This window comes from Streptopelia decaocto, assembly GCF_964273445.1.
Source record: "Streptopelia decaocto genome assembly, chromosome: 2".
In the NCBI taxonomy this organism is placed as follows: Eukaryota; Metazoa; Chordata; class Aves; order Columbiformes; family Columbidae; genus Streptopelia; species Streptopelia decaocto.
This window is the reverse complement of record NC_138655.1, coordinates 144,598,702-144,626,435: the sequence shown is the minus strand read 5'-3', so window position 1 is coordinate 144,626,435 and position 27,734 is coordinate 144,598,702. Positions and strand designations below refer to the sequence as shown.

Genomic DNA, 27,734 nt, shown 5'->3' with positions numbered 1-27,734 from the left:
CTGGGCGAGGAAAACACCTTGCAATACTCAAAAGCAAAAGCAATTCCTTTAGGCAGTGAAACAGTTACATACGGAAATGCTAACAGGGTGCCCCAACCTTTTATCAGAAAAAACAGGATGCTCTAATCTTTTATCAGAATAAGAGAGATGTAAAATAGAGTAAAAGGAATAATGTTCAGAGCTGACCATATGACAGAGTTCAGGGACCCTCTCTCTCACTCTTCCCATCTCCAACTTGCATTGCAATTTGCAGGCTCCAGTTGTGCATGATGCAGTGTGTGAATCCCTCTGGTTTAGGACTGTCACTGTGTTTGGGCAGAGATTGCAAAACACAGATGAGGATGGCAACACGAGCAGAGTCGTGTCAGCACCACTGGACTGGCAGGACTTTGTGGCATGGAGGTAGAAACAAATAATTGTGGGGAAACAGGAAGACAGGAATTCATTCCTTAAGCTGGTTTTGGTGCTGAAACCCATGTACTGGTAACATCTGACCTGAGTAGCTTAGGAAAAGGCTACTAAGAAGATAAAGGAAGCTGAATCCTTAACCATTCTGTGATTCTGTGATTCTGTGAATCAAGAGACCATAACATAGTGCAGTTTTGGAAAAAAGAGATACATTAATGTGTGTGTGTGTATATATTCAAATTCATATCTGTGTGTATCTATACACACATGCAGACATTCCTTGCATTCTAAGGAATCAATTTTATATATATATATAATGAACTCCACATTTAGACTGCCCATTTCTCTCTGTGAACTACACAGGGAGCCTCAGCTGTGGACATTTACAATGTAGACTTCTGAAGGTATGTCAGATGGATTCCAGAGAGCAAGTTTTTCAGGCAGGGCAAATGACAACCTGCTCTTTGAGAAGAGAGCAATGGGAGAAAATAGTGGAAGAGCAGTACAGGCTATTTGTCACACAGCAAACTGCAAGAAAGTCAGGTAACCTGCAAGTAATGCAGGGAAGAATTTTAAAGGAGAAAATGAGTAGGAAAAGCCTAATGAGTACAGCAGTGTTGAAGACAGATGACATTAGAGGCACAATGGCACAAATGACAAGCCAAAAAGCGATAAATATGGCTGCTACAAAAATTCTTTGAAGACCCAAAAGCCAAAAAAGGACTCACATAGAAATGGAAACACTGACGCTTCCAACAACGAAAAAAAGTAACGGAAAAAAAACGAAGGACCCACAGGCAAAGTGAGATACAACTATTCAGGGACTGAAACAAAAATAAATGTTTCATATGCTGCAAGTCAGAGAGGAAAATATAGGCCTATTGCTCAATGTGGGAAGAAAACTCATAACAGATGGCACAGAAAAGACTGAAGTGTCTGATGCCTTTTTTGCTTCAGTTTTCATAAAAAGGTTGCAAGCAGATGCCTGGCAGTAATACTAACAAGGAGGTGGAAACAGTAGGCTTAACATGTCTAGAATAACTTTGAGGAGACAAAGCTATCAATGCCTGAGGAGACCTACCTTACACTACTCTACAAATCGGCAAAAGCAATCTCTGAACTATTTATAATTATATTTGGAAATTCAGGGAGGACAGGCTAGGTGCCAGAAGAGTGGAGAAGGACTAAGAGAGTATCTAGATTTGAAAAATGAGTAACAAGGAAATAATAGAGATAATTCAGCGAAATTCCAGTATCCAAAGGACACCGTATCGAATTGTTAAACAATCAGTTTGCAAGCAACAAGAGATAAGAGGGTAAGAAATAACCATTATGTATTTGTCAAGAATAAATCGTGTAAACCCAATCTAATCCTTTCTGTGATAGGGTAACTGACTTAATGTATAGGCACTAAGAAGTAGATGTGAGATACTAGTTGACTTTGAGATATGTTTTCACTTTAATAAGTCTTTTCACATATTCCTATTTGAATACTCATGAGTAAGTCAAGGAAATATGATCTGCATGAAAATAACATGAAGTAGTGCCTGACTGGTTGAAAAACTATGCTTAATGTATTATTATCAATAATACGCTGTCAAACTGGAAGGACACATAAATTATAGTCCTACTCCGATACTGTAACAAAGAAGGGATTAAATAAGAACAGTGCTATATGCAAGATACAGAAAGAAATTACTGAGCTTTATCTGATGGTGGTATGACCTCTGCTGAAGTACCTCATCCAGGCTGGAAGACAGCTCTTCAAAAGGGCACAAATAAATGAGAGAAATTCAGAAACGTGTGACAAAATGAAGCAAAGATTTCAATACAAAAATAAGTTTAATGTTTCTACTTTGTCATGGAAAGGAAACTGAGAGAGGGATGTGGAATGTGAGAAAATTCAATAAGTTAAACTCAAATTGCTATAAAAAGGTCATTATTCAATCCCACTGAAAGTAAGACAACATGTAGTTGAATTGATTGGCTGTAAGGGATATTTAGAACTCAAACCCCCCTTCTAATTGTAAGGTTACTTCAGCACTGGAAAATTGTGAAACCCCTTCAGAAATGGTAGTTACATTTAACAAGCAAAAACATGTCAGTGTACCTGATTCAGTCTTACAGTGGGTAGAGGGATAACCTCACCTTTGAGGTCCGCTCCAGACCTAAATTTCTGAGATTCTCACTTTGCAGAATCCCCTCACAGATGGTTTTTAAGTATCGGTGCAGTAATCAGAGAAGCGTCCAGCAGAGGGAGCAGGGCAATTACATATATTTTAATCTAATAACTAAAACAGTCACCCTGTGTAAGGAATCCTGTGCCACAATTCATATAACCTAAAACTACTTTTGTAATTCAGATATTAATATATGGAACTTGGAGATTCTAGGAAGGACTAAAATGGAGCATCTTTTACGTAAAACTTCGGCACATCTGCAGTTTATTGGAACGTAGCCTGTGTGTAATAAGCGTAATTTACTGTATATTGAACTTAGCCTGAATCCTTCATTTCAGTTTCATATGTATGGGGCACTGCAGTTGTAATTTTGGCTGATGTAAGTGCATCTTCAATATAAAGCCTAATTCAGTCACAGAAAAAATAAACGTTTTTATAATTCCAGACAGTTGTCTCTTCAGGCTTGCATTTTTTCTTAAGACTTCTGTTACTTAATTCAATACCATTTCATCTGTAATATCTGTGGTGGAAAAGTAGTTTCTGCTTACCAAAAAGTACAGCTTCACTTGTTACTCTGCTATAAATATGTAAAGATGAACTTTTAATAAGAGTTCTCTCATCAAAATGTTCCCTCTGCCCCTTAATACTATTTCTACTCACCCCAGCCTGCATAGTTCAACAGCAGTTACTTCATCACTTGCACAGACCTTAACAGCCAAACAGGCATTTCTTCTGACTTCTGCATTCTTAGAATGCAGCAGTTCAACGAGGGGTTGCAGTCCACCTGCATTTCTTAGCTATAAAAAAAACCAGAAGAAGACATTGCTACTTACATATTTCATCTGTCCCTGCAAGGACAGCCTGTGAAATTCGTGTTCCAAAACATTCAAGTCTCACAGACAAGCTGTGCTGTGCTGGCGGAATGGCCAGTGGTGGGGATTCTCTGCTCTGTGACCTCTGCAGAGGCTGGGGCTGAAGGGAACTTCAGAGGGGTTCCAGGCACACACCCCTTTTGGCTCTGCCTTGCTTTGAGGTTAAGGGATTGTGGTGTGGAAACTGAAGAGGCTATGCAGCCCAAGCCTGCCACAGAAGTTACACCACTTTTTTCTGTGTTCTGTTGCCTCTTAGCAACTAATTTACATCACAATGTATTTGAATTTGTATTGTACTGTATGTATGACAATCTCATTAACATCCTATTCTCTTGTGTGCTACAGTATCTTTCCTATACACACTGGAGGAAATACTGCTCATTTGGATTTTTGAAGAGAAAAACGTTTTAAGGACACTGAAAGAGGTGTAGATTAATTATCTACGCCCGTTATTCATGTCCTAATTAACAGCCCTGACCCATGAGGAATCCCCAGCTTATGAATGTGTGAAGGCACATAGTATCATCCTTGTTTACGAAAAGAAAATAATATGACCATTGATAAACAGAGGAAAGTGCGACTCATTGGATGCCCTGGTCAAGGGATTAACTATATTTTGAGTTTTGTTTAAATTACATTTACTCTCTGCACATCCAGTATCTTACAAATCAAGGTCAGACATTAGTGTTCAGGCCTTGAAAGTGGGCGACAGAACAACAATGAGGGAAAATAGAGAGGACAGAAGTTCTCATCTTCAAAATAGAGCCGACAGTTGCAACTGAAAGAAACAATGTTTAATGCTCATACACAAAATACAAAGATCCTAGGTAAGCAGAATGCAAACAATCAGGATCTAGAAATGTTACAAACAACCACAACCTCGAAGAAGACTTTTACCTCAGTTCTTGCATCAGCATCACAACCAAATGCAGCCACAGCAAATGCTGCTTTGCTTTGCACTTGGCTGTTGGTCGAGCGCAAGGGTTCTGCAAGTGCACTCATAACACCACAGCCCTGGATAGTTATGCGGAACAGCTCTTGTGTGGCCAGATTTGTTAGCACCGAGGCAGCATTAGCAACAGCTTGATCTCTCTGAGCATTCAGGGTATTTACTAATGGCTTGATTCCTTCAGCCTCAGCAACAGCACTAGCAAAATGAACAAGAAAAAAAGAAATCTCTGTTAATTCGGGCATTTTTTCTTCTTAGTTTGTTATATTTGCCAACTAAATTAGTATTACATTTCAATAATAGCAAATATTGCTTACCTGCAAAAAATTGCAAGAATGTTTATATTCTAAAGCATGCAACCGAAATGTAAAATGGAACTGTGACATCCCTCTTTCCGATGTGTTAACTATATTTATCCCACAGTGTGAAGCTCACGAGGCGTAACCTAAGTAGACAAACCATCACAAACTTCTGGATTCTTCAGCTTATTAGGACTTGGATTCTTTCTGAGGTTTTGAACAAGTGAACGAAATCTTGCATCTTTTAAAAAATGCAGAATTCCTGAATCTTTAGTTCCAGGCAAATGCGTCTGCAGAGTTTTATCACCTCTCCCCATAATCAGTCCAGCACTATTTCTAATGAGGATTATAGTGGCTGGAATATCACATTGTTGTTCTTTGTGCTGTCTCCCTTAATTTCTGTGATCAGATACTTAGGTGGCATAAACACAGTAGGGCAAGTTTCTGCCATTCTTACAGAGTAGGTGTACATGGTGCAGTTCAGGGCAATGCAGAGATTATTGTGCTGGCTTTATACACACTAGTTTAGACAGCAGGAGTACAACAGACACATCAGCATAAAGTTCAGGGCTGGCTACAACTGTGGTTCCACATCAACTAGTCTGTCAGCAGCAAATCCAGTTTAAATATTCCCTCTGCTCCCAGACAATCACTGCAGCCAGGACTTGGAAGGGTGCTTTCCCTCAGCAGTGCTGGGACAAATGCTGGGCTGGCCAAGTTCTGAGCTAGACCCGAAAAACAACCTGTTTGCAAATGAAATTGAGGAATATTGTTGGGATTTTTTGAAGGATTATTTAATAGATTTAGGTTGGAGACCAGCCAAGAAATAACAGTTGAAGAAGCACTAGTTAGGGAATAGTGAGTTCAGGCAGGAGATAGCAAAAGGTACAGGCAGCTGCACTGTTAGAGGACACATTTGCAAATGACTTAAATCTGATGTGCTGCAAAACTAATAGTCAGGTGGGCCAACATCTCAGTCACAGCAGAAGGAACTGGCCTACAAGCCCTTCCTCTGAAGACTGCTATTTTGCTTCCAGCACTCACTTTTAAAAGAAAAAGTCAACTTCATATTTAATATCTGGGATAAAGAATATATTTGAAAGCAGATGGTGACATGGCTTATAGTGATAGTAAATGCTTGACTACAACTGATGCAGACCCTTAAGAGAGAACCTGGCCTGGCTGAGGAGGAACTACCACACACTGACAAATCCGAAAATGCATACGTGCCTGGGTTAACATCTTATTATGTAATCTTTGGTTTCTTTGCCACAGGCAAAAGACTCTATTGATACAAATGTAGTTTATATTCTTCAAATGCCATCAGATATTTCATAACTTAAGAGTTTTGTCAACCTTCTTGCCAAAACTTTCCTTTCTACTAAACAATGGGAACTCATTTCTTTGTCTATATCATCTTATGTCTATATCATCTTAAAATAACTTCAGTGGTATTTTTCCAATGTCATTATAAACCACCACACTATAAAAATGGAATTGTCTTCCGAGTTTGTGTATAAAATCTGATCAAATGATTTGAGGCATATGCCCAATTTACTATCTGCTCTGTTTGTTAAACAAAAGTTGGCAATATTGTTAGCAATGAAAATGCACAGATGGCAATTTGAATTTTCCTTGCAACTGCTTTTTATACCCCCTTTTAGTACATTTCGTTTATATCGAAAACATAACAAAATCTCCTACCTCTATATGAGCATATTTAGGCACTCAACAACAGAAGATTGTACATCTTTTGTAAGTTTCGCAAAATTTCAGTCAACACATTAATAAGATAAATCTGGATGCAAAAATCTTAGTTTTACTATAACAGTGTCTTACCAAAAATCAAACTAACCTTTTGGTAACTTTCACAGTTACAAAATAAACACAAGCTAAGGAGTATTACATATACGAGAAACAGTTATGCTATCAAAGCCTGTCAAGGCATTGATAAAACCAAAAAACCTCAGGAATGCCTTTATGCAGACAGGACAGAAAGCAGAATACATGTCAACCTGTGCTACATAACCCCATCACATGGGCAACACGAGCCCAATCCTACCGTGAACTGGCCTTAGTGCAGGTATCTTCAAACCACATTTTGAGAGAGGTGAATGCAGATACTACGAAGCATACCCAGAATGAATCAGCAGAGGCTGACAGGAGTTGTTAGTCTGGTCTCTGCCTCATCTGGAAGGTGCTGGCAGCTCACAGGCAGTGCTGCAGCGGGGGTGTAAGGAAGGCTGGCAGGTAGGCCCCAGCCCCGGGTTTGGAAACACACGGAAAAGGCAGCAACCCAGGGACTGATGGTGAGTGGCGTTATTAGCTTGGGTGCAGCATAAAGGTGTAGGGCCAGTTTGGTGTTGGCTAATTAATCCTCCTGGAGCACCAATAACTTTAATGCAAGCACTTAGTCTCTGTTCAGAAGTGAACGCCATGTTTTCAGGTGTCCTGCACCGCGCTCCTCAGAGTGTCTTCAATTAGCTGGATTTCCCCCTGAGTGTCCTCCCTCCCCTTCCCTCTTTGATCAGATGAAGACAAGCTGAAAATGTTTTGTTTGGTTGTTGGGGGATTTTTGCTAGTTTGTTTTTGTTTGGTTAGTTTTTTTACTTAGGTAATGCCACTGTATTTCTAGGTTCTCTGGTTAATATTGTCTTTTCTTCCCCATGAAAATTTTATCCAGATTTCCAGCTTCAGGAATGCTGTAGCTCTATCCACGCTGCTGTATATGAAGAAATCCTGGACATCTTGGTTGCACATGTAAGGATCAGCTGCACACCACATGTACCACCAGCTTTCCGGAAAACATCACATTCATAGTATGTGTAACAATGACGTGATGTACCTGCTGGCAAAGTGTGGGAGAGACTCACCATACATGCACACAGCCATGGACAGTGAGGCATGTCCATAAGCTATCAGATTTACAGCATTACACACGATATACATACATACCTTAGTCATGAAAAAAAATAAAAATCAAAGAGTTTTTCCTGTACAATGGATACACAGAAATTCCAGGATTTATGGGACAGATCCACTGCCCATGAAAGTATCAGTGAATCTCACAGGCGTATTATAACCGATACTTCTGCAGTAAGTATAGGACTTAATATTCCTATATTATACCCAGTAACATATGTATTGTCCTGTAGGAAATTCTAATAAACATACAGTCCCTAACAGACTGATTATAGTATGATACATGGAACTGAATGACGTAGTCAATCATATTACAAGCAGATTTACTATGATTTCCATAAAGCCAGCAAGTACACAAGTACTTGACAAAAGAGCAAGGTGACAGCTCCTCGTGCATTCGGAGGTGACCTCGGCGAGGTACAGAGCACAGCCAATTTTCTCAAGTGCCACTCAACTTTGAAAAGGTTGAGAACCACTGATTTAGAAGATCATGCATATTTATTTCAATCCTGTGTTCTATTCCTGTGCAGATTCATTTTGAATCACAGTTTCATGAGTATGGTTTAATCAAGTAGCCCAATGGATCACAAGGCAGAAAGAATTCATGTTAGAGGTAACAACAGCAGGTAATGAGTTGAGGGTAACCAATACCTTTGAGAATAAGATTTTAAGAGGGTGTAAAAACCTGAGGGCAACACATACAGGAGAGGTTATGAGGGAAGAAGGAAGAATGAGGAATCCATAGTTCAGCTCAATCCTACCCCACAGCCTTGTGGAAAACACAGAAATAACGCTGTCACCTTGGGCCACGGGGCCCCAGCTGTTAAAGAGCCAGCAGTGCCTGACCTCAGCAGGGAGCTGAAAGAATGAATATGCTTAGGAGTTTAAGGTGCTGAAATACTACAACACTAAGATCTAAGTATGACGGTCCTCCTTGCCTTCCATCTTGGGCAGACATATGCACTGTGCAGTTTTTTATTACAAGAGAAGTCAGATGAATAAGTTTTTACCAGCATTGTCTCTGCCTGATGTAGATCGGCACTAGCCCCTCTCCCTGCCTCCAGAACCCATCCTGCTTCAGACACGTCCCCCTGAGACAGTGGCTTTATCACTGCTCCCACTGCGGGACTGTATCCACAAGGAAAAATGGAGCCTTGGTTTAGGTGAAAAAAAGTATACACCTCTTGATGTGGAAAAGGAGTCAATTACATAGATCCACAGCTTTTTTTCCTCCATGGTGTGTAAAGATTCAAAATACATCAAATTCCCTAATAATGGAGTGAAAAGATGAAAGAAAACAATGAAAAGGGGAAAAAAAGGATGTTGCCTCTGCCACGTCACCATGTTTTTTTGAAAAGTGGAAGCTATCTGAATTACAAACAAACAAGAAAAAAAATGGGGAAGATAGGTTTAGAAATTATAGAGCTCAAATCAAAGTAAAAATAATTCAAATTTTATTATTTATAAGCACATGGTTTTGATCATTAGAGGGCCTAATCTAACAGGGTTAGGCATTTACCTTAACCAGGGTATAGATGGTTCAGGTACCCTAATGACCTTAACCATGCCCTGTAATGAAACAGTAAAATTCTGATTACAAAATTCTGAATTCAAATTACTGTAGAATAGCTAAAATATTTTTCTCAGGTATCAATGGAAAGGCAAACATTAAAGGGTCAGATAATAAATATTTAATTTAAATTATTACTTTTAAATATACATTGTAACAGGTTATTAAGAAATTTTATTTAAAATTCTCTGGAAGATCACTCAGGACTCAAAGAATAAATAATGGGAGTTTGAAAAAAACAAATGGCTTTTTACTGGAAAACGAAATTAAAAGTTGACAATAAAATCATTGCCAAAAGTTTCACAATACAAACTTATTTTTAAACAGTAACTTCGGAGGTGCAGATGAATTTCACTGAACTAAATATTTCACTGTTTTAGTTGTCTGGGCTGCAATAGGAAAGTTCAGACATTGGTAGAGTGTTGTGAACACAATCATCAGTAAAAACTGGACCAAAGCTCTGTCATGTTTGTTTTTTATTTTTAGGACTGTAAGCTCCCCAGGGGAAGAACCACCTCTTTGTTGGCATCACATCAAGCATAATAATAACTCTGTTTCCTGACCAAGCCTCCTGGCCATGACAAGGAAGATGACGGATTATTTACTTCCTTAGTGCGCAGGGAATGGTCCAGCCAGCTTTGCCTCCTGAAGAGAAGCTTCAGCAGAACAGAGAAAACAACTACCAGTGTTCAAAGAGCTGACAGAAACCCCTGAGCCTGCCACCCCGAGCCCTCACCCAAGCAACCTCCGTGGAGGGGAGGCAGAGGGGACGGGCAGCGTTGCAGCTTCACACCACTGCGTACTCTGGATTGCGCTTAATATACAGTAGTGAGATTGGCACCTCATAAAAATGGTAAAGTAGGTTTGGTTTTGCTTCTTCTACCACAGCTGTACATAAACAGGTTTATACTAAATTATATTTTTATTCACTTCAATGGTCTGCCCCACTTCTGACTGAGGATTTAAGACAATTTCTGCTCAGAAGAAATTCAATTTTTTTCCTCTTCATAAAGGCCATTGGACTCCTTATGGGCTTCATTTTCCAAATGTATTTGCAATTGCATGTTTAATTTCTGTGCAAAATCACTGTGATTGTGTGTGAGGTGCTTAGCTAGCCATTTATGCCTGTGTATATCTCATTTTCATACATAATTGCATGTAAATTATGCATAAGAATTATGCATCTAATTACACACACATTTTTAAAAATCAACTTTATCTGCGTTAAATCGCACGACTTTTTTTTCACACAAGGCATTTTTGATCCAGATTTATTATGTAATTTCTGACTGAGAAATATAATAATCAGAAGTTTGAAAAACCTCAAGAAATATCTTCCTTTGTATCCCTTGAATGTATTAGTATTATTCATTTGCTTTGTTATGCCATCAGAATAATCACATCCAATAAATATCTTCTGCATTTATGAAAAATTTTACTTTGTGATTTAATTATTTTGAAAAGCAATTTATTTGTATATAGTCACTTGTATTTTATTTAAAGACTAGTATTCTGTTTTCTTCATGATACAAGCAAAATTAAAGTCAGTATGTTTATTCTGAGTAAGGGAATCTAGCACAAGAGACCCTGGGGCCCCTTTGTTCTACAATAAAAATATTGACAATATCAACAAACCATATTCATTTTTCATTTAAAGAACTGAACCCTCTATTCCAATTTCTTAATGACAAGTATCTTGTTAAAACATCAACAAATTCCAAACTCAATAAACCTGACGGTCTGGAAGCAATAAAACCTTAAACTGTCTGGGTTAGCTGAGACGGTAATACCTGACTCTCATTTAGCAATACACAGAGATCTTCTAACGTCTGTCATTAAACTCTGACAAAGTTACATAAATCTCCATTCTAAAACTGTAGTATTCCTAGTTTCAAATATTACAGGGGCACTGGTAATGAACGACCTATGCATGATATCTAAGCTTTTCAATTATAATACTATTTGCAAACTTTATCAAGAATTTCTGATACTCGACTATTATGAGAAAGGCGTGAAATTCAGCAATAGAAACCCTTTTTTTCCTTTACAGACCCCAAGTATCTTCAGTCATGAGAAGTTCATGAAAAAGACACTATCCCCCTATCTCTCTTTTTTCTAATACAAGAAGTAGTGCATGCAAAAATCAATAACTCAGCACAAGCATTGAAAGTCTGGAATCCATATTGTTACAAAAGCAAAATAAGGGGGGGATATTCTGGAGTTGCCAGAGCAGCCTTCACGGAGGTGCAGTGGAAGGAAAGGAAGAGCCAAAGCAGGATCCCCACAACAACTCACTCAAACCCAGGGACCAAGAACACAGGGGCTCCTCTTCATCTTTGGAAGCACCAGCTGAGGAAGGACAAAAAAGCTGGGCCAAGTCAGCCTCTCTACAAATAGTGCTTGGACTGTAAAACTTGACCCAATCTTTCACTTCGGGATAAGTCTTTTCTGTACAACTTAGAACTCATCTCAAATGGCAGCAATCCGTTTTGCCTTGCTAAAGGTTCAAGCCCTTATGATGATTCAGAGTGGAGAAACTTATGCTTTTATTTTTCTCCCTTAAAGTTAAATCTCTAAAAAGGACACATACACTACTGTGTTAAGATAAAATTACTGAGGTTGCAAGTCAAAAGGTTTAAAGTTACTTGTGAAAGCTTATTTTTACTCCCTTGTAGTATGACAGTCCAAGTAGACAACACACCACAGTCAGTGCACAGGTTAAATTCACAGCAGGACAGAATTCAGTTTGCATGATCGGCCATAAACCTGCAATACACACTGAAAATAAATAATTTCACATTATACTAAAGTAGGTTAAAACATACACTTAAATCCTTTGCATTTGAGAAATAAGCTACGAAGAAAATTTGCATATAAAAGCACCAATACATTTGTCAGAAATTTACTAAAATGTAAAATAAAACTCTTGCCATTTTTAATTCATAAAAAGTATAATTCATCTCAGTGCATTTCACTGAATGTCATTGTAGGTATACACACTCAAGAGAAAACATGTTATTTGTTCTGCTACATAAAACTCAGTTTTCTCTCCCAGGCTTAGGAGTCTCCATACAGAGAGAAAAGAGTTTTCCCTGATCCCAGAGAACCCTATGGCAGTGAGCTACAGGTGACAATACACTTGCTCTGAGTGAAATTCCAGCCTTCTACAGCTAAGATTAATAGCGATCATACTGCAAGGCTTTGAAGGTAGGAGAGTACAAACAGCCCAAAAGATTTTGCTATATCTAACTGGGGTAGAACTTCTATATAGTTACCGTTATCTCAGTTTAGGAGTGTTCTGTTTTCTGTTTGAACCTATTTTGGATGCAATTAGGTTCTCATGCACCTTAGGGTGTGTGACATGAGATTTGTGTTTGATAGAAATGAATGCTCTGTATTCGTCTCTGTCTTCAATATAAGCCCTGATAGGCAACAGAGTTTAAAAACAAACAAATAGGAAAATGCACAGCACTATTTTTCTTGTGAAAGAAGAGCTGTACTGGGAACAAAGTGCAGTTACACTGTCTGAGTCTATAGAGGGACTTTTCCACATAGCCACACCTTCCCAACTCTAAGAGAAAAAACGAACAGTTTGCTGGGAAATGTTTCGCACCTGCCAGACATCCCAGCATTAGGCCTTGATTCAGCTTTTCTGCCAAGGGAGAATTTACCATAAAATATTTTGCAGTTTTCAATGGACATCAATATGCAACTTTTGAGGAAAAGCTTGTGAGCTTTTGGGTAATGACTGTGTTGCCTTTTTTCTTTAGAAAGTACCCATCACACTATGGATACACAGTAAGAGAAAGTCAAAATAGGAATTTGCTCACGGCCTGAGTTAACTGCTCGTATTGGCACAGAGCTTGGCAGAATGGGCACTAATGCAAAAAATAAAAACACAAACCACAAAACCCAATGAAATCCCTTTACCTTGCAGAACAGTAACTCAAAAACATAATTCTGTCAGTAGGGGTCAGCATTAAAACATACTACCTTTACACAACACAGCTAGTGGCATTCTATTGTTGATTCCCTCCTTCAGAAACACAAACTTATGTTATAAAGAAGAACTATTGAACCATAAAGAGACAAACCCTATGAAATACATATTACCTGTTCTGTTCTTAAATGTAGCTCTTACGTACTAGAAATTTTTGTTCCTGTTCTCATAAAATAACACATATATTCATGCAAATGTATTATCATAGGTAATACTGGCACTTCAATATTGATCCATTTATGGGAACTGGGTTCCATTTGCAGTCTTGAAAGAAAAGCTATAATTAAGTTTCCCATTTTCTATTAGGGAAGATTACAACCTAGTGATATTTCTACCTAGTGATAGTAATAATTACTTCCTAATGATAATAACAAAATTTGAAATATAAGAAAACAGCCATACCAGTCTTAAAAACAATAGAAATCTCTTGTGGATACTGAAAATCTGTGTTTAAGAAGGTGAAGGACTCTCATTACAGGTGAGCATTATCCACATGAAATAGATGGAGGATGTATTTTAGGTTGTTAGATCCGTATATGAATTCCAGTTCGGAATAGATGCAGCACCCATTGAAGTCAAGGGAACAACTCACTTTCTCCTCACTGGACACTGCCCATGACCAGTTCCCAGCCTATTCCCAAATCTTGGAAATCTTGATACACATGAGAAAGCACACATTCAGATGCTGTGATAATGCCTGTAGCTGCCTATACAGACATAAGTTTGCTAACGCAAATAGGTCAGCTGATTCTTGTGAAGAATTCAAGAATTACCTAACGTAAAGCTTGGTGACTTTGCAGTTTTTAGGATGATGCTTTACTCTCTTGACTCCAGATAGTAGAAATATGTAACATAGAAATATGTAACAAGACACTAATTATAAACCCCAGGAGAAATATTCTGCCAGATCATAAGTCTGTTATGTACCACAATTTCCTGCAGCCCTTAGTACAGCTGAACAACAAACAAAATCCCTTTCCTTCTTTCCCCAGACTGAACTCTAACTGAATGCTATAAATTTTGCACATAAAATAAACAATTTAATACAAATATTACTGAGGCTGTTAATTAGTTTTCATGTCCAGTACAAAGCGCTAAATTTCAGAGCATATGTTTTTCTTTAGTGGTAACTCCATTAGGTGCCCAGAATTCAGACATTGCCAGATTTATGAAGACAGCTATTAGAAATGGCATTTGTGCTACAACAACACTGAAGAATAGAGCTAGTCAAATCAACGTCTAATTAACTGGCACACTTGAGATCTTATTTCTATGTGTTACTTCTAACTAACATCATATTTATATTTGATGTGATTAATTTATCCCAAATACAAGAAAAGCAAAAATAATTGATTATACTTTAAATGGGGAAAATAGGCAGAGGCTGAAGTAAAACGTTTCAGCTGTAGTTTGTTGTACAGCACAGAATAATTTATTTTTTTGTCCAATAGATGGCACTGCTGTTTCTTTCTTTGTGTGTAATTTTTCAATTTGTGCATAATGTACATTATTGAAGCGACTGTGCCTACATTTCCCAATGCTTGGACACAGCAAAAAGAGACAGATTTCATAGATTCCTTAAAATGGCATTCTGTTGTCCAAATAACTATACACAGATTTCAATAAAGCAAGTTAATGTTCTGGATTAAAAAATGTGAAGTGGATGCAAATACCCAGCTGAACATAATTCTCTTCTTCCCGGAAGCAGACCCACAGAAACAAATTCTGACACATATATCAAAGACAGCTCAGAGCTATACATGTAGTAACATCCCAAAATAATTTCTTTATCGTATGTAAGTACATGGGATTTTAAACTGCAGTATATTTTGCAATTTTACTTTTATTCAGCCTAATTATTAATGCATTTACAAAGAACTTATCATCAATATACAGCAGAGTTAAAACTGCCATTACTTTATGATAAAATTCTGATAAAAGCGTAACTAGGGTTGTCAAGCCATAAACTATGAGGCATTTGACCACTGCACTTTTTTCTATGTGCTACTGAAGCATGACACAACATCAGCTATGCAGCAAAGCTTACATGCTGAAATATATTAAAAGTTATTTACAGTATTATTCGTGTGTTCTGGTACAGATCATATTAAAAATCCATGTTTTCCAGTAAACTTGAAAACTCAAAATCCTTGATATGGGATTCATGTCATCTTTTGCTCTAGATCTTTGGTTAAAATACTCATGGGAGGCAGAGTCATTCATTAAATCACTCATTTTTGCCAAATCGTGGTTTCTTGGGGACTTGTGTGAAATGACAACCTGGTCTCTGTCCTGTTCATCGTGAACAGGTGTTCTAATTACAAAACCTCCACCATATTTGACACCTTTATTAGCTGTCTTGGTTGAGAAACAAAGGATTGATTGGCTCAGGGTACAGAACTCGCCTTTCATTGCTGTGGGGAAGCACCTAAAGGTCAAGGTTAATATAGATTAGCGGGGGGTAGTATTGCCCATTGCCTATGCTGTTCTTGCGTTATTAATCAATGGAAGACTTTATCCTTATGAGCTAGCTATTGTGGAAGCCTTAATTATACAATTTGGTTTAACTTGTATTTTTTTCCATATTATATGAAAAGCAGACAACACTTCTTGACAAAATATTCCTAACAGAAAAAACAAATCTCCAGCAAAAATAGCCATGTCTTATACTCTGTTTACATTCTGTAACATATGCTGTACAAAATGAAGGGGCAAGGTACACATCCTCCAGTCAATACAATACATGCAAAAATGCTCATGAAATGAAATATGGCAGAACATATGTATATGAGTTCAACAAGATTTAATTTTTGGCTGGCTAGTAAAAAGTTAAAGCATTTAGAGTAAACAGTCTTCCCCTTTACTGTAGACATTTTGTTCTTGCCACATAAGGTCTACCTGCTACTACTAGCTTTATGATTTAATATTCTTGGAGGGTTTATAACAAGGATCTCATCTATAACCAATAAAAGGGCACTAGTCTCATTAGCCTCATTTGGGACTAGAATATCGTCAGTTATACAGCAAAGTCACATCATTATAAAAGTAAATCAGCATCTTCATTATATATACACTTATTTTCTGTGGTTTACAAGACACACACACACAAAATATTCTAGAAAGATACATGATTTTGGTAACCCAATCTAGAACACATTTTCTCCAAATTATTTTCCTTATTATGTGAATGTAAAATAAGTACGGCCAGACAGTCAGTGAGCTGGAACTATACCAATTTCTATCAGCTGAGGGTTCAACTCTATATATTCATTTATAGATCCTAGACATACTTGGACCCTTCTATGACTTATTAATGGTTTTGATTTAGAAATGAAGCTTTGAAGTAATTATATAGTCACGTGGCATTCATCCAATATACATATTTAATGTAAATTATTGCTTCCTGATTTTCACAGAAGACCTATGATTAGATTATCTGGTGCTTCCATATTGTACTTGGAGCTGGACTGCAAAGAGAGAGCAGTCTACGTAAGCCACCTTTACAATTTCCTGACTCTGCACAGCAAGAAACAAATACAAACTCCATTATAATGCAGAGGAACAGAGACAGCAATTTCCCTGCCTGAGGTCTCAGAGAATTGTTCTAGCAGTTGAGCTAAACAATGTCGTGACTATCTCCTTGGCAAAAGAAACTGAATGAATTGGCATGAGCCGCTATACCAACTCAAAACTCTCCGGAGATTCCCTTTTCACAATGTGAAACCTCAAAGGGCTGCACTACGCAAAACAGCTGTAACAGAGCTGAAAGTTTGAACCCTAGACTCCAGTCCTGTGCTCTTTTCATGTGTGTGTGACTCCCACTGACACCAACTGAAGAGTCAAGCACATGAGAGCAGAATATCAGACCAAAAATCTATTATGTGAATCTGAGAATATTATTCTCTTGTGTCAAATTATGGCTCCATCTGGTAACATTAAGTGAATACTGGTGGCTGTTAGAGCTGAATCAATAAATTGAAACAAATAATTTATTTGGTGAGTTTTTTTTACTTTTTCACTTCAAAGAATGCCTGTGAATGGATTACAACTTCCTTGAGTATATTCCAGGAAACTTTTAAGGAATTTTATTTTATGGTTTGTTAGTTACATGTGATTGCTCATATACGTCAGACTGCTCTGTTTCTTTTCCCTGAACAGAACTTTTAATAGAGTTGGGATACCAGAACTCTGCAACTGAGAACAGAATTTAGTTGATACAATTATTTTGGAACTTATAGTCAGCTAATCGTCCTTTGTTAATTATTTTGGATACTGAAATGACACTTCCTTTTCTTTTTAGAGAATGGACTATAAGCATTCTCTTTTACTTGGGAAACAATGAAAAAAAGAGTAAGACAATACCAATATTCAGAATATCTGAGTGCTATCTCCCTCAAGGACTGGGTTTAAATCAGGCAAAAAAGTTGCATGAACCATAAAATTTTAAAGCATACCTTACTGATTTTGAATTTTCAAAAAATATCCCACATCGAATGTCTTAGATCATGAGGCATATTTTCCTCATATGTTCTCTTCAAAACATGATTTATATCTCTGCTTTCATTACATCTGCTTCATACCTTTCCTTGATTAAACAAATGTTAGTAGAAATAGTGTAACTCTTGTAACACTGATGGGAACCAACCTATTCCAGATGACTCATAAGCACCAAAAAGTGCCTTAGAGTCAAATTCAAACAGACCTGCCTTGTGGGATAAGATGAAGCATTCATTAAAAATCAAAATATTATCACTTGTGTTCAGATTAATGTTGGAAACAACAATTTAATTATTGCAGACTCACCTTGCATTACCAGGACTGGCTGCTGTCAAATTAGCTAATGCTGTCACTGCAGCTTCTTTTACCTCTTCACTGTCACTGTTTAGCAACTGTACTAGCTGGGGAATCCCTTTGAAAGAAATAATTGTATACATGAACCTTTAAATAAACTATAGCAATCTGTAAAATTATAATATGTTCCTTATAAAAGGAAAAGCACAGATTCTCAGTTCACCCCTTCCCACCTCACTTACCCTGGAGTCCAAATGCACGTTTGCTAGCTGAATTCTCACACATGGCAGAAACTGCTTGGGAAGCAGCAACTTTAACTCCATCGTTATCAATTTTCAAAAGGTTTATGAGAGACTTCTCAACCTCTTCCTCATTTAAGATTTTTCTAATTTCAGCTTTAAATGAAAAAGAGCAATAGCAATAATATGCATTTGTTTTCGATGAAATGACACGAATCTTATTTCATGTAGTTGTTTCCAACGTAACGCTTACTTTTGATACCATAGAAATGGCAATATTTTGGTAACAGAGGCACCAGCAACTAAGAAATGTGTATGAAGGACCTGATCCAAAACCCAATACACTTCAGGGAACTCTGAATCAAGCCCAAAAGATGACTATTAAATGCAGCTTTAAACATACATAGTCCAACAGAATGGAAAGGTTGTTCTCTGTAAGGCTTAAAACTGCAGAATGCATACAGGCTTGATGAAAACATTTTTTTCCAATTCAACAGGTCATACTTACTCAGGATAATGCTTACTTTGGCTGTTGCTAACAAAATCCAAATGCATAAAATTGAAAAACATACTAGTAATTGTAAAATTGAACTTGGTGGAGTACAAGACAACACACTACAGCAGCCAAAAAGAGGCAACGGGTGTTAAAAATTGAATTTTAAATTCTGCATAGCTTGCAGTTCTTCATTAGTACACACTTTGCAGAGAATTTCAATTTTATGTTTCAGCCTGGTGACACAGGGTTCACTGCTGACCTACATTGCAATGATCTGCAGCAGCTAATGAAGGACTGGGCAACCTCTGGTATCAATCCAGGCTGGGGGATGAAGGGATTGAGAGCAGCCCTGCTGGGAAGGACTTGGGGGTACTGGTGGGTGAGAGATTGGACATGAGCTGGCAATGTGCACTTGCAGCCCAGAAGGCCAGTCGTACCCTGGGCTGCATCAAAAGGAGTGTGGGCAGTAGGTCAAGGGAGGTGATTCAGCCCCTCTGCTCCACTCTGGTGAGACCCCACCTGGAGTCCTGTGTCCAGCTCTGGAGCCCTCAGCACAGGAAAGACATAGGCCTGTTGGAGAGGGGCCAGAGGAGGCCATAAAGATGATCAGAGGGCTGGAACAGCTCTGCTGTGAGGACAGGCTGAGAGAGCTGGGGCTGTTCAGCCTGGAGAAGAGAAGGCTCCGGGGAGAACTCATTGCAGCTTTTCCACGCTTAAAAGGAGCCTATAAGAAGGATGGGGACAGACTTTTTAGAAGGGTGTGTTATGACAGGACAAGGGGTAATGGTTTTAAATTAAGAAAGGGGAAATTCAGGCTAGATACGAGGAAGAAATTTTTTACAATGAGTGTGGTAAAATGCTGGCACCAGTTGCCCAGAGAGGTGGTAGATGCCCCATCCCTGGAGACATTCAAGGCCAGGCTGGATGGAGCTCTGGGCAACCTGATCTAGTTGAAGATGCCCCTGCTCATTGCAGGGGGTTGGACTAGATGAGCTTTGAAGGTCCTTTCCTACAATGTTCTATGTTTTTATATATGTTCTATGATTTTATAACAGATGTTTCCTTCCTCTACACAAGTAACAACAGAGAACATCTACAAAGTATCTACAGACATCTGGCAATTATACTGATAAACTCACTCATCCCCCAAACCAGAAGTACAGGTGTTAGAAAGAGCCCTGAGTGAAGCTTTCTCAGCCAGAAAGGCACTTGACAGCATAGAAGCTCTGCAGTTACAAAGGTCAATAAATATTTGACCATATCCATGACTTAAAGCAGACTAATGACATGCTTCAAGTTATATCTACATGGTAAAATTTTTGAATGTATCAAAGAAATTCAGGAACTGAGAAGTCAGTGGGACATATTTGGAAATCTTACCCATGCTTACTAACGTTTGGAGGGATCATTCCCTTATTTGGACTGTTGTCTTATGAATAAAAAGTTTGAAAAAGAAAGAAAAATATCGTAAGTATCTTTTAAATAAAGCTGAATTTGCTGTGAATAAAAGTAAACAAATAGAAGTCCACAAAGCCAAAGCTTGATTGAAAATCTACTTACAGTAGAAATGACTCAACACACATACACGAGACAGCCATTTTCTCCTCTCTAGCTCAATTTTAAGTATTTTTAGAATCATCAGAGATACACAACTAAAATCACAAAGCAAAAGATGCAACAAATAAAATGGGAAGGATTTTAAGAGTCAGCAGAACATTTGCCACAACACTGACACACATCAGCCAGCTCTCAAGAGAAGGCTTTAACTGGGATTACAGACCATTTTGACACATAATAAAGTATGCCGCTGGCCTGTTGATTGCCAAAGTAGCCCATAATCTCTATAATGATCTCTAGAGGTTCTTCATGCCTCAGTTACTTATTACTATGCAGATTTTCTTAAAAATTATTATTGCTTTTAAAGGCAGTCATGATGATGGGTAAGCATTTAACTTTAGAGATAATTTCTGCCTATACAAAATAATAATAATATGAATAATTCATTTGAGTGAGTGAAAACAGTAATTTAAAATATTTTAAATAAAATAAAGACTTTCAATAATGTGGAAACACAGTTTTGGATTTGAATTTATAGTAATTTTAAATTTAGCTAGCTAGACAGATAGATGAAAATAATTAATATTTTAAGATCTGGGTGCCTATTCTATTTAAGGGATGAATATTTTCTGCTGATCTTCTCTCTGTTTGTATGAGTTGTTTCCTTTGGCTTTTACTGCAGAAAAGAATGTACAATTGAAAAGCATCCTTTGTATTTAAGCACTTCTCATGTCAATGCCAATACCATATTTACAGTGAAGAAATTCTTGACCCATAAGTAATTTAAATATATTGATTTAACATGAAGTAAAATATTCAAGCACACCCAACTAAAAGAGTCTGAAGTACTAACACTTCTGTCCAGTTTTTCATGCACTGACCTGATAATGAGCCAGGCTTTGTTTTTCAATATATTTTCCTATTTCCCCTTCTTACCCCAAAATCATGATCAGATTTCCACTGATTACCTATTCATCTCACTGTCGTCACCTTATGGAATTATTTATACCAATTTCAAATGAAATAAAGTTAATGTTAAATAGTATCATGACCTCTCACTGATCTTGAGTTGAGATAACCCAGATAAATAAAAGCCTGTGTTATGAAAAAGTATATGTTAATCAGGCTATAGAGCATGTTTACTATGCTCCTGTTTGAAAAGATTTGCATTTAGATACACATGAAGAATGGGGAGAGCTTCAAACCAGAAGTTTGGCCGAGCAAGGCCAAACTTTCTCCATAGACACTCCGTAGCATTTTGTAGTTGCTGGTGTGTCTGGCATTGCCAGGGGAAAGTCAGGCCCTCCTTATTCAACAGTCCAGATAAATCCACTCACAGATATTCAATAATTTATAGCATTAAATTATATTTTGCATTCTGAAATGACTGCATTATTTCCTGGGAAAAGAGGGAATCACAGTAAAATTCACCACTACTGTCATTCTGAGCATACAAAATAAAGCCATTGCTAAATTAATATATTAAATTCAAAATTATGTCCTAAAACAAATATTCAGGGGTGAAGGGATAAAGATTATGCATAGAAATAAGATAAATTTTAGTTTACTTTAATAGAGCAGTGTCCTAAAGATGCTGTTTAAAATTGAATATAGTGTTTGTACCATGTAATTGATTCTGAGATTGAGAATAGCTCTTAAGGCAGGGGTGCCAAACTCATTTTCACTGGGGGCCACATCAGCCTCGCGGTTGCCTTCAAAGGGCCAAATGTAATTTTAGGACCATATATATTATAGTCCCTGTCTTAAGGGATACATCTGTCTTACAACAACAAGAACAAAGTCACAGGATCCCTTGCCAAAGGACTGAAAGGGGCATAAAACCAAAATGTTTGCTATGATCACATCTATTAGGAAAAAAAACAAAACCAAAACTAAACTCCATCTGTCAACAATAATAATTTCAAAACCAGACACTGATGGATACTCAGCTGCCAAGATTAAAAAAACAGATAGACACATGTTCTATCATAGCAGAAGTATGTTTCTCTTTTCAAAGAAAAGCAGTATTTTTTTTTCTCAAGTATGCAGGAATTGTTTGTAAAACATAACCACGATTATCAAACTTGAAGAGTGTGGGCTACTGTATGGCTATTGCAAATTCAATGAAAAAGTAATGAAAAACTTACAGCTGTGTTGCATTATCTTGAATTTACATCAAGACAGGTATGAGTATCGTATACATTAGTACTGCACTTTGGACAGACTATTTAGTATATTTACAACCAGGATCCAAACAAACAAGAACTGCAAATATTTCTGGTTTCTTTTTGCACTTGGACCCTTTCTTATAGTGTCTCCAATGTCACTTTTCTTTCCACTGGAAGGTTGACTTCAGACCAGTAGCTCTATGTATTTGAAATAAATTCAATATTTCTGGGGCCATGTGGAGAACCAAGTTTGCTGGACTGTGTCTTCCACTGCACCAGTACAACATGTCGCCCTGTGACGAACTGGTTGTCACCAAAATTCTACAGCTTGGAAGCAAATATTTCAAATCTTCTTTTGATCTATTTTCCCAGCTTGCTTCATCCATACCAACTGTCAGAGGCTGAAGAAGAGAGCAAACCTTTATAATGAAACCACGTTGACTCCATTTGTAAAGAAGTATGACAAGAAGATGCATCTTCACTGACAGTAACATCCCATGGTATAAGATCATTGGCACTACAGTAATATATTATGTGTAGCTTTTGCCACTGTGCTTTAAAAATCTGTTCAGACATGCTTCTACTAAGAGCTGCTAAAATATTAGGCCACAAACACTGAAAAAGGTGTGAAAGAGGACAAGAAGGCTATGCTTATTTGAAAATCAATATGAAAAAGGAGTAAGACACGGTAGAAAGTAGTAGTAGCAAATATAAATCTGCTTAGCAAACTACTTACAAGCCTGTCACAGGACTATAAAAATCACACTGACAGTCCTAAGTAGCACAATAAAATAACAATACAGGAAAATACACAAAGAAAATACTGGCATAGGAAGTTCCCTTCCTATCTTGGATACCTAAACATTATAATAATTAAAATAATTTTCAGTGACTTACAAAGTTTCTGACAGATAAGGATAAAAGCATACAGAAATCCACAGAATATTAAGAAAGGTAGATTCCACTCTTTTCATGTATCATTTGCAATCCAAATAATTGCAAATATTCAGGAAGTCAAACTAAAGAAGGTGAGAAAAGAATTTGAAAGATAAGATGCGAAGAGAAGAAAGGAGGTCTGAAATACTGCAGAGAGATTATTTTAGCCATGTATTAAATTAGATAATGCATTTGTAAAATACACATAAATTAAAGCCATGATTCAACCATGAGATGGTAGAAATATGAATGAAATATTTAAGCTCTACTGTCATAGGTACTGTCATCAAAATCCGTTGACAGAATTACAATCTATAGACAGAAGTAGGTCATTTCTTACATTGCATTTTGTTATCTAGAACTACTAGGCATATGTTGCAACTCAAAAAATAAAGTATGGAAGGAATTTCAAATGTAGATTTATTTAAAGAGCATCCTTGTGGGCAAAAGTGATGAGCATGTCCTGCCTAATTCAGAATTCCTTCTTGAATTATATAAAAGCATATAAAAAAGAACTATAGGATGAATAATTATAAAGAGATGACAATGAAACTATTTAACACCCCTGGGAATATTAATCTGCAAGCCATTTGAAAGACTTTTTTCATGTCCCTGTTAAAGGAATTTGTATTTGAAATTGCCTGACATTTAGACAAGCGGTTGTATGCAAAAAGAAGTCAGCTTGAGATTAAGTCTTAACTGATACTGATGAGAAATAGTGCCAGCAGAGGTGGCTTAAGATAGCAGCTACCTGGCATCACCAAACAAAAGCTAAAGATCGTATTTTCAGAGCTCCATTTTCCTTTTTGTGGACAGCATTTGCAAGAATATATTACATTTAAAAATAGATTGAGGCAAAATCTTAGCATTTTCACACATACACACACATATAGATATATATATATATAGAGAGAGAGCCTAGCATCTAATTGCTGCTCTGATGGCCAAGACTCATCACTGTAATTCATTCTTGTCAGATTTTTCTTCACCAGAAGTACTACCCTCAACCAGATAAGATGGCCTCATTCTCAATGAAAAATTACTTCATAATCAAATTCACATGCATGGATTTTTAAAAAGTCACATACAGTCGTAAGCTGCTTTGGCAATTGCCTTTGCTGCGTTCTTCTGAATATCGGGAACAGTAGAGACTCCTACAAACGACAGCAGCTTTTTAAGGCCTCCTGTCTGCTGCAGCAGTTGCAGAGCGTGCACATCTTCCAGGCAATTTCCCAACACAGCAAGAGCTTCCACATGTAGATCACTGAATTCCTAACAAGGAAAAACCCCAAATAAATAGCCTTCAAATCAGGATTAAAATATCTTTAGCTTTTAACTTTTAGGACAATTGTAATAACTTTCTTTTGAACAGTGTTTTTATATTGCAAAGTACATATTCCCATACTCATATTTTTTGTATAATTTCTTTGATATCCATTAGGATGCAAAACAATTTATCAAAAACAGTAAAAACATCAAAATTCTCCCATTTACACCAAAGTGTGTGAGGCAGGTATTCAGAAAGGACCTGTCACTTTAAAATTTCAAAAATTTCACATATTTCTCTATACATTATATTTCCCATGGTGACATCTGAACTCAAGAAGCACTAAAATGAGTCTCATAGTAACATAAACAATGAAATTTCCAAGGTAGGAAATTAGATGTAAGGCTATTGATATCAAAGTAAATTCAGGAAAAAAAAAACAACGTTCAAACTAGGAAACAGTTCCAGTGTTCAGCATATAATAAAAAATCTTGGGAAAACATGGTATAAAAAGCTACATGGTGAATTTTTTCCGATATTTACAACAGTTGGAGAAATGGACAGTAAATGCAAAATAGTATTACTAATAGCAATAAAGCAATAAAACAAATATAAACATTTTGGTGAATCCTTTTGCTCTCTTTCTTAGTAAGCTAGGTATCCTTGCTTATCCTATTTCTATCATAGTTAGCTCCAAATGAGGAGCTCTTTCTTCTTTTATCACTCTTCTATACCATGAAAAATATTTCTCATTAGTCATACAACATTAGCAGCAAGAACAAAAAGCTTTTAAGATAAGTAAACTGTACATTAGTTTCCAGAATCTTCAGAAGACATTCTAATCCTTTATTTTCCCCCAGTGTTATTCTGGTTTCTGTGTCTTTGCTAATTACTTCTAAGGTTTTAAGGGCTAACAACTGAATAACTGGGTACTCAGATTTCAGTAGTTCCAGCAAGGGTGGAATTACATTCAGTCCACGAACGGCAGCACAGCTTTGAAAATCCTGCAGTAAAATATTCAACAAAGAATGTTACTGATCAAGAATATAACTGTACATCAATTCCTGACTTTACAGAAAGAACATCAAAAATCTGATTTCAAACATACAAAAATAAGTCAATATTCCAGAACCTCCAGTTTGGAAGATTTCTTTCCTTTCAGCTAAGCAATCAACTGAATAATCAAGCCCCACCGACCTCAAATTCCAAGCTTTTTGCACAACTAAAGCACACACTACAGAATCTAGTCCTGTCTAAGGAAGCCTGTTTACTCTTGGTTTTGCCACGTTTGTCTGAACATACATGTTTCTCTGAGAAAGTTTTTAAAATTTAGTTGCATCATTTTTATTTACCTTAGTAGGGGTAAATAGTTTTTGCACTCTACTGTGGTTGCCTGGTTATATCTTCTTTTGTTTTAGTAATTATAAAATGACAATTTAAAATTTCAACTTTAAGCAGTGTATGTGCAGCTTAATAAAAGACTAATAGATTATATTAAAATAGAAAAAACATAAATAAATTACAATTTGCTTTTAAATAGCTTATTGCACATGTGCAGTATGCAATTATCCTTATCAATGTAAGCAAGCACCAGGTGCAGTTATCCAGATATACCCTGCAACAAAGACAGTGAGATAGTAAAAAAGGAGAAAGAGTAAAATGTGATTCTGAATAGACATGCTCTGATGCCCCAAAAGAGATAGAGTTATAAACTGAATTCATTATTGAATTGACTCGCTTAAGCCATGGAAGAGAACTGCCATACAAATGCACCATTCTTTTGCTAAGCAGCATATGGATGACATTAGTACTCAGTGTGAAAGTAGCCAATAACAAATCTATTCCACCGCGTATGGAAAGTAGCTGTTGACAGCATTCGCCTTTCATTACAAAGATGTTCAAAATTGTGACTATGGACTTGCTGGCCAAAACAAGGCACAATGCAATTGCTAGTTCCTTAATTTACAGGATTATTCCAACCTTTTGGATAGACAGGTTATAACTCTCATTAATGAGATTAACATTTTCCAACTAAGAAAACAAATTAATATTTAATTAAAAAAATCTGAATCTTATTCTGATCTCACTTAGAATGCTGTGCAGCACGGCTAATTGCTTTAAGTTCAAGAGAATTAGAGCCAAATCAGCTATATTCCTGACAGACGTGACAATCGAGGACTTGAGTGTAATGTTTTCAAATACATTGATGAACATGGAGGAGTAAAGGAAATAGATATTTTAAAATTATTAACCCCACAGAGAATAGGGAGTGTGGGGCGAAGTGCTTCTCTACCTCTGTAGTTTAAAATGACAACAAAAAACTTTACCTGCACCAGGAGGTAGATACATTCAACTGAATTCTTCTGAACATCAGGATCAGGGCTACCTAGCAGCCTGATAAGTGGTTCTAATCCACCTTGCTCAAATATGTGTACTTTAGTAGTATGTTCAACAGCCATATGTGCTAGACAGAGAGTAGCAAACTCATGGATAACTACATCTTCTGTGGGGAAAAAAAAGAAACTGTTTGATCAAGTTTTATCAGTCACAGTATATGTTCACTAATACAATGGTTTAAAATATTATTTGAGGTCAATAAATAATAGCTGTTAATCATACCTGGCATCTCCAGAAACATGTTGCCCCATCTGTACAACATAAAACACTACTCAGTGAGTAAAAGAGCCACTCCTATAAAAGTAATTACCTATTTAACATGTAATATGACAAATCATAAGTTACAAGGAAAATGCTATCGTCTGATCAAATGGCAATCATAAATTGTATTGTTGCACAAGGAATGAAGATTGCAAGCTACCTTCTGGTGCCAGCTGTGATATAAGTGAATTCGTGACATCCAGTTCCCTTAGTAACTTCTTGACATCATCTACAACGAAATAAATACAAATATGAAGTCTTTTGTTTGGCAGTCTTGGCTGAGTGAAAAAACAGATTCTGCTCCAAGGGAAATGTACTTATGGTTACTCCCAGAGTGACAAAAAGATCTGACTGGGAATGACATACAACTGAAGTTATACCAAGATCATAATGGGCCCAGAAAACAGATAGAACATTTTCAA

The 27,734-nt window shown here is 37.0% G+C and overlaps 1 protein-coding gene across 7 annotated transcripts in view; it reads right to left on the bottom strand.

The window, feature by feature from the left end:
* Nucleotides 1-27,734, bottom strand: part of ARMC3 (armadillo repeat containing 3) — a 62,594-nt gene that overhangs the window by 16,907 nt on the left and 17,953 nt on the right. For 6 of the 7 annotated variants that reach the window (XR_014183234.1, XM_082044501.1, XM_082044506.1 and 3 more), the window contains 8 exons: nt 27,473-27,541; nt 26,982-27,157; nt 25,464-25,658; nt 24,476-24,659; nt 18,234-18,386; nt 18,004-18,109; nt 4,358-4,607; nt 3,249-3,385 (listed from right to left, as the gene is read on the bottom strand). Coding sequence is in view for 6 of the 7 variants with exons in the window: in XM_082044501.1 (XP_081900627.1) it covers nt 3,249-3,385; nt 4,358-4,607; nt 18,004-18,109; nt 18,234-18,386; nt 24,476-24,659; nt 25,464-25,658; nt 26,982-27,157; nt 27,473-27,541 (1,270 nt within the window). In the remaining variant the exon portion in view is untranslated. The remainder of the gene's footprint in view (nt 1-3,248; nt 3,386-4,357; nt 4,608-18,003; nt 18,110-18,233; nt 18,387-24,475; nt 24,660-25,463; nt 25,659-26,981; nt 27,158-27,472; nt 27,542-27,734) is intronic. The other variant, XM_082044505.1, reaches the window with a different exon arrangement.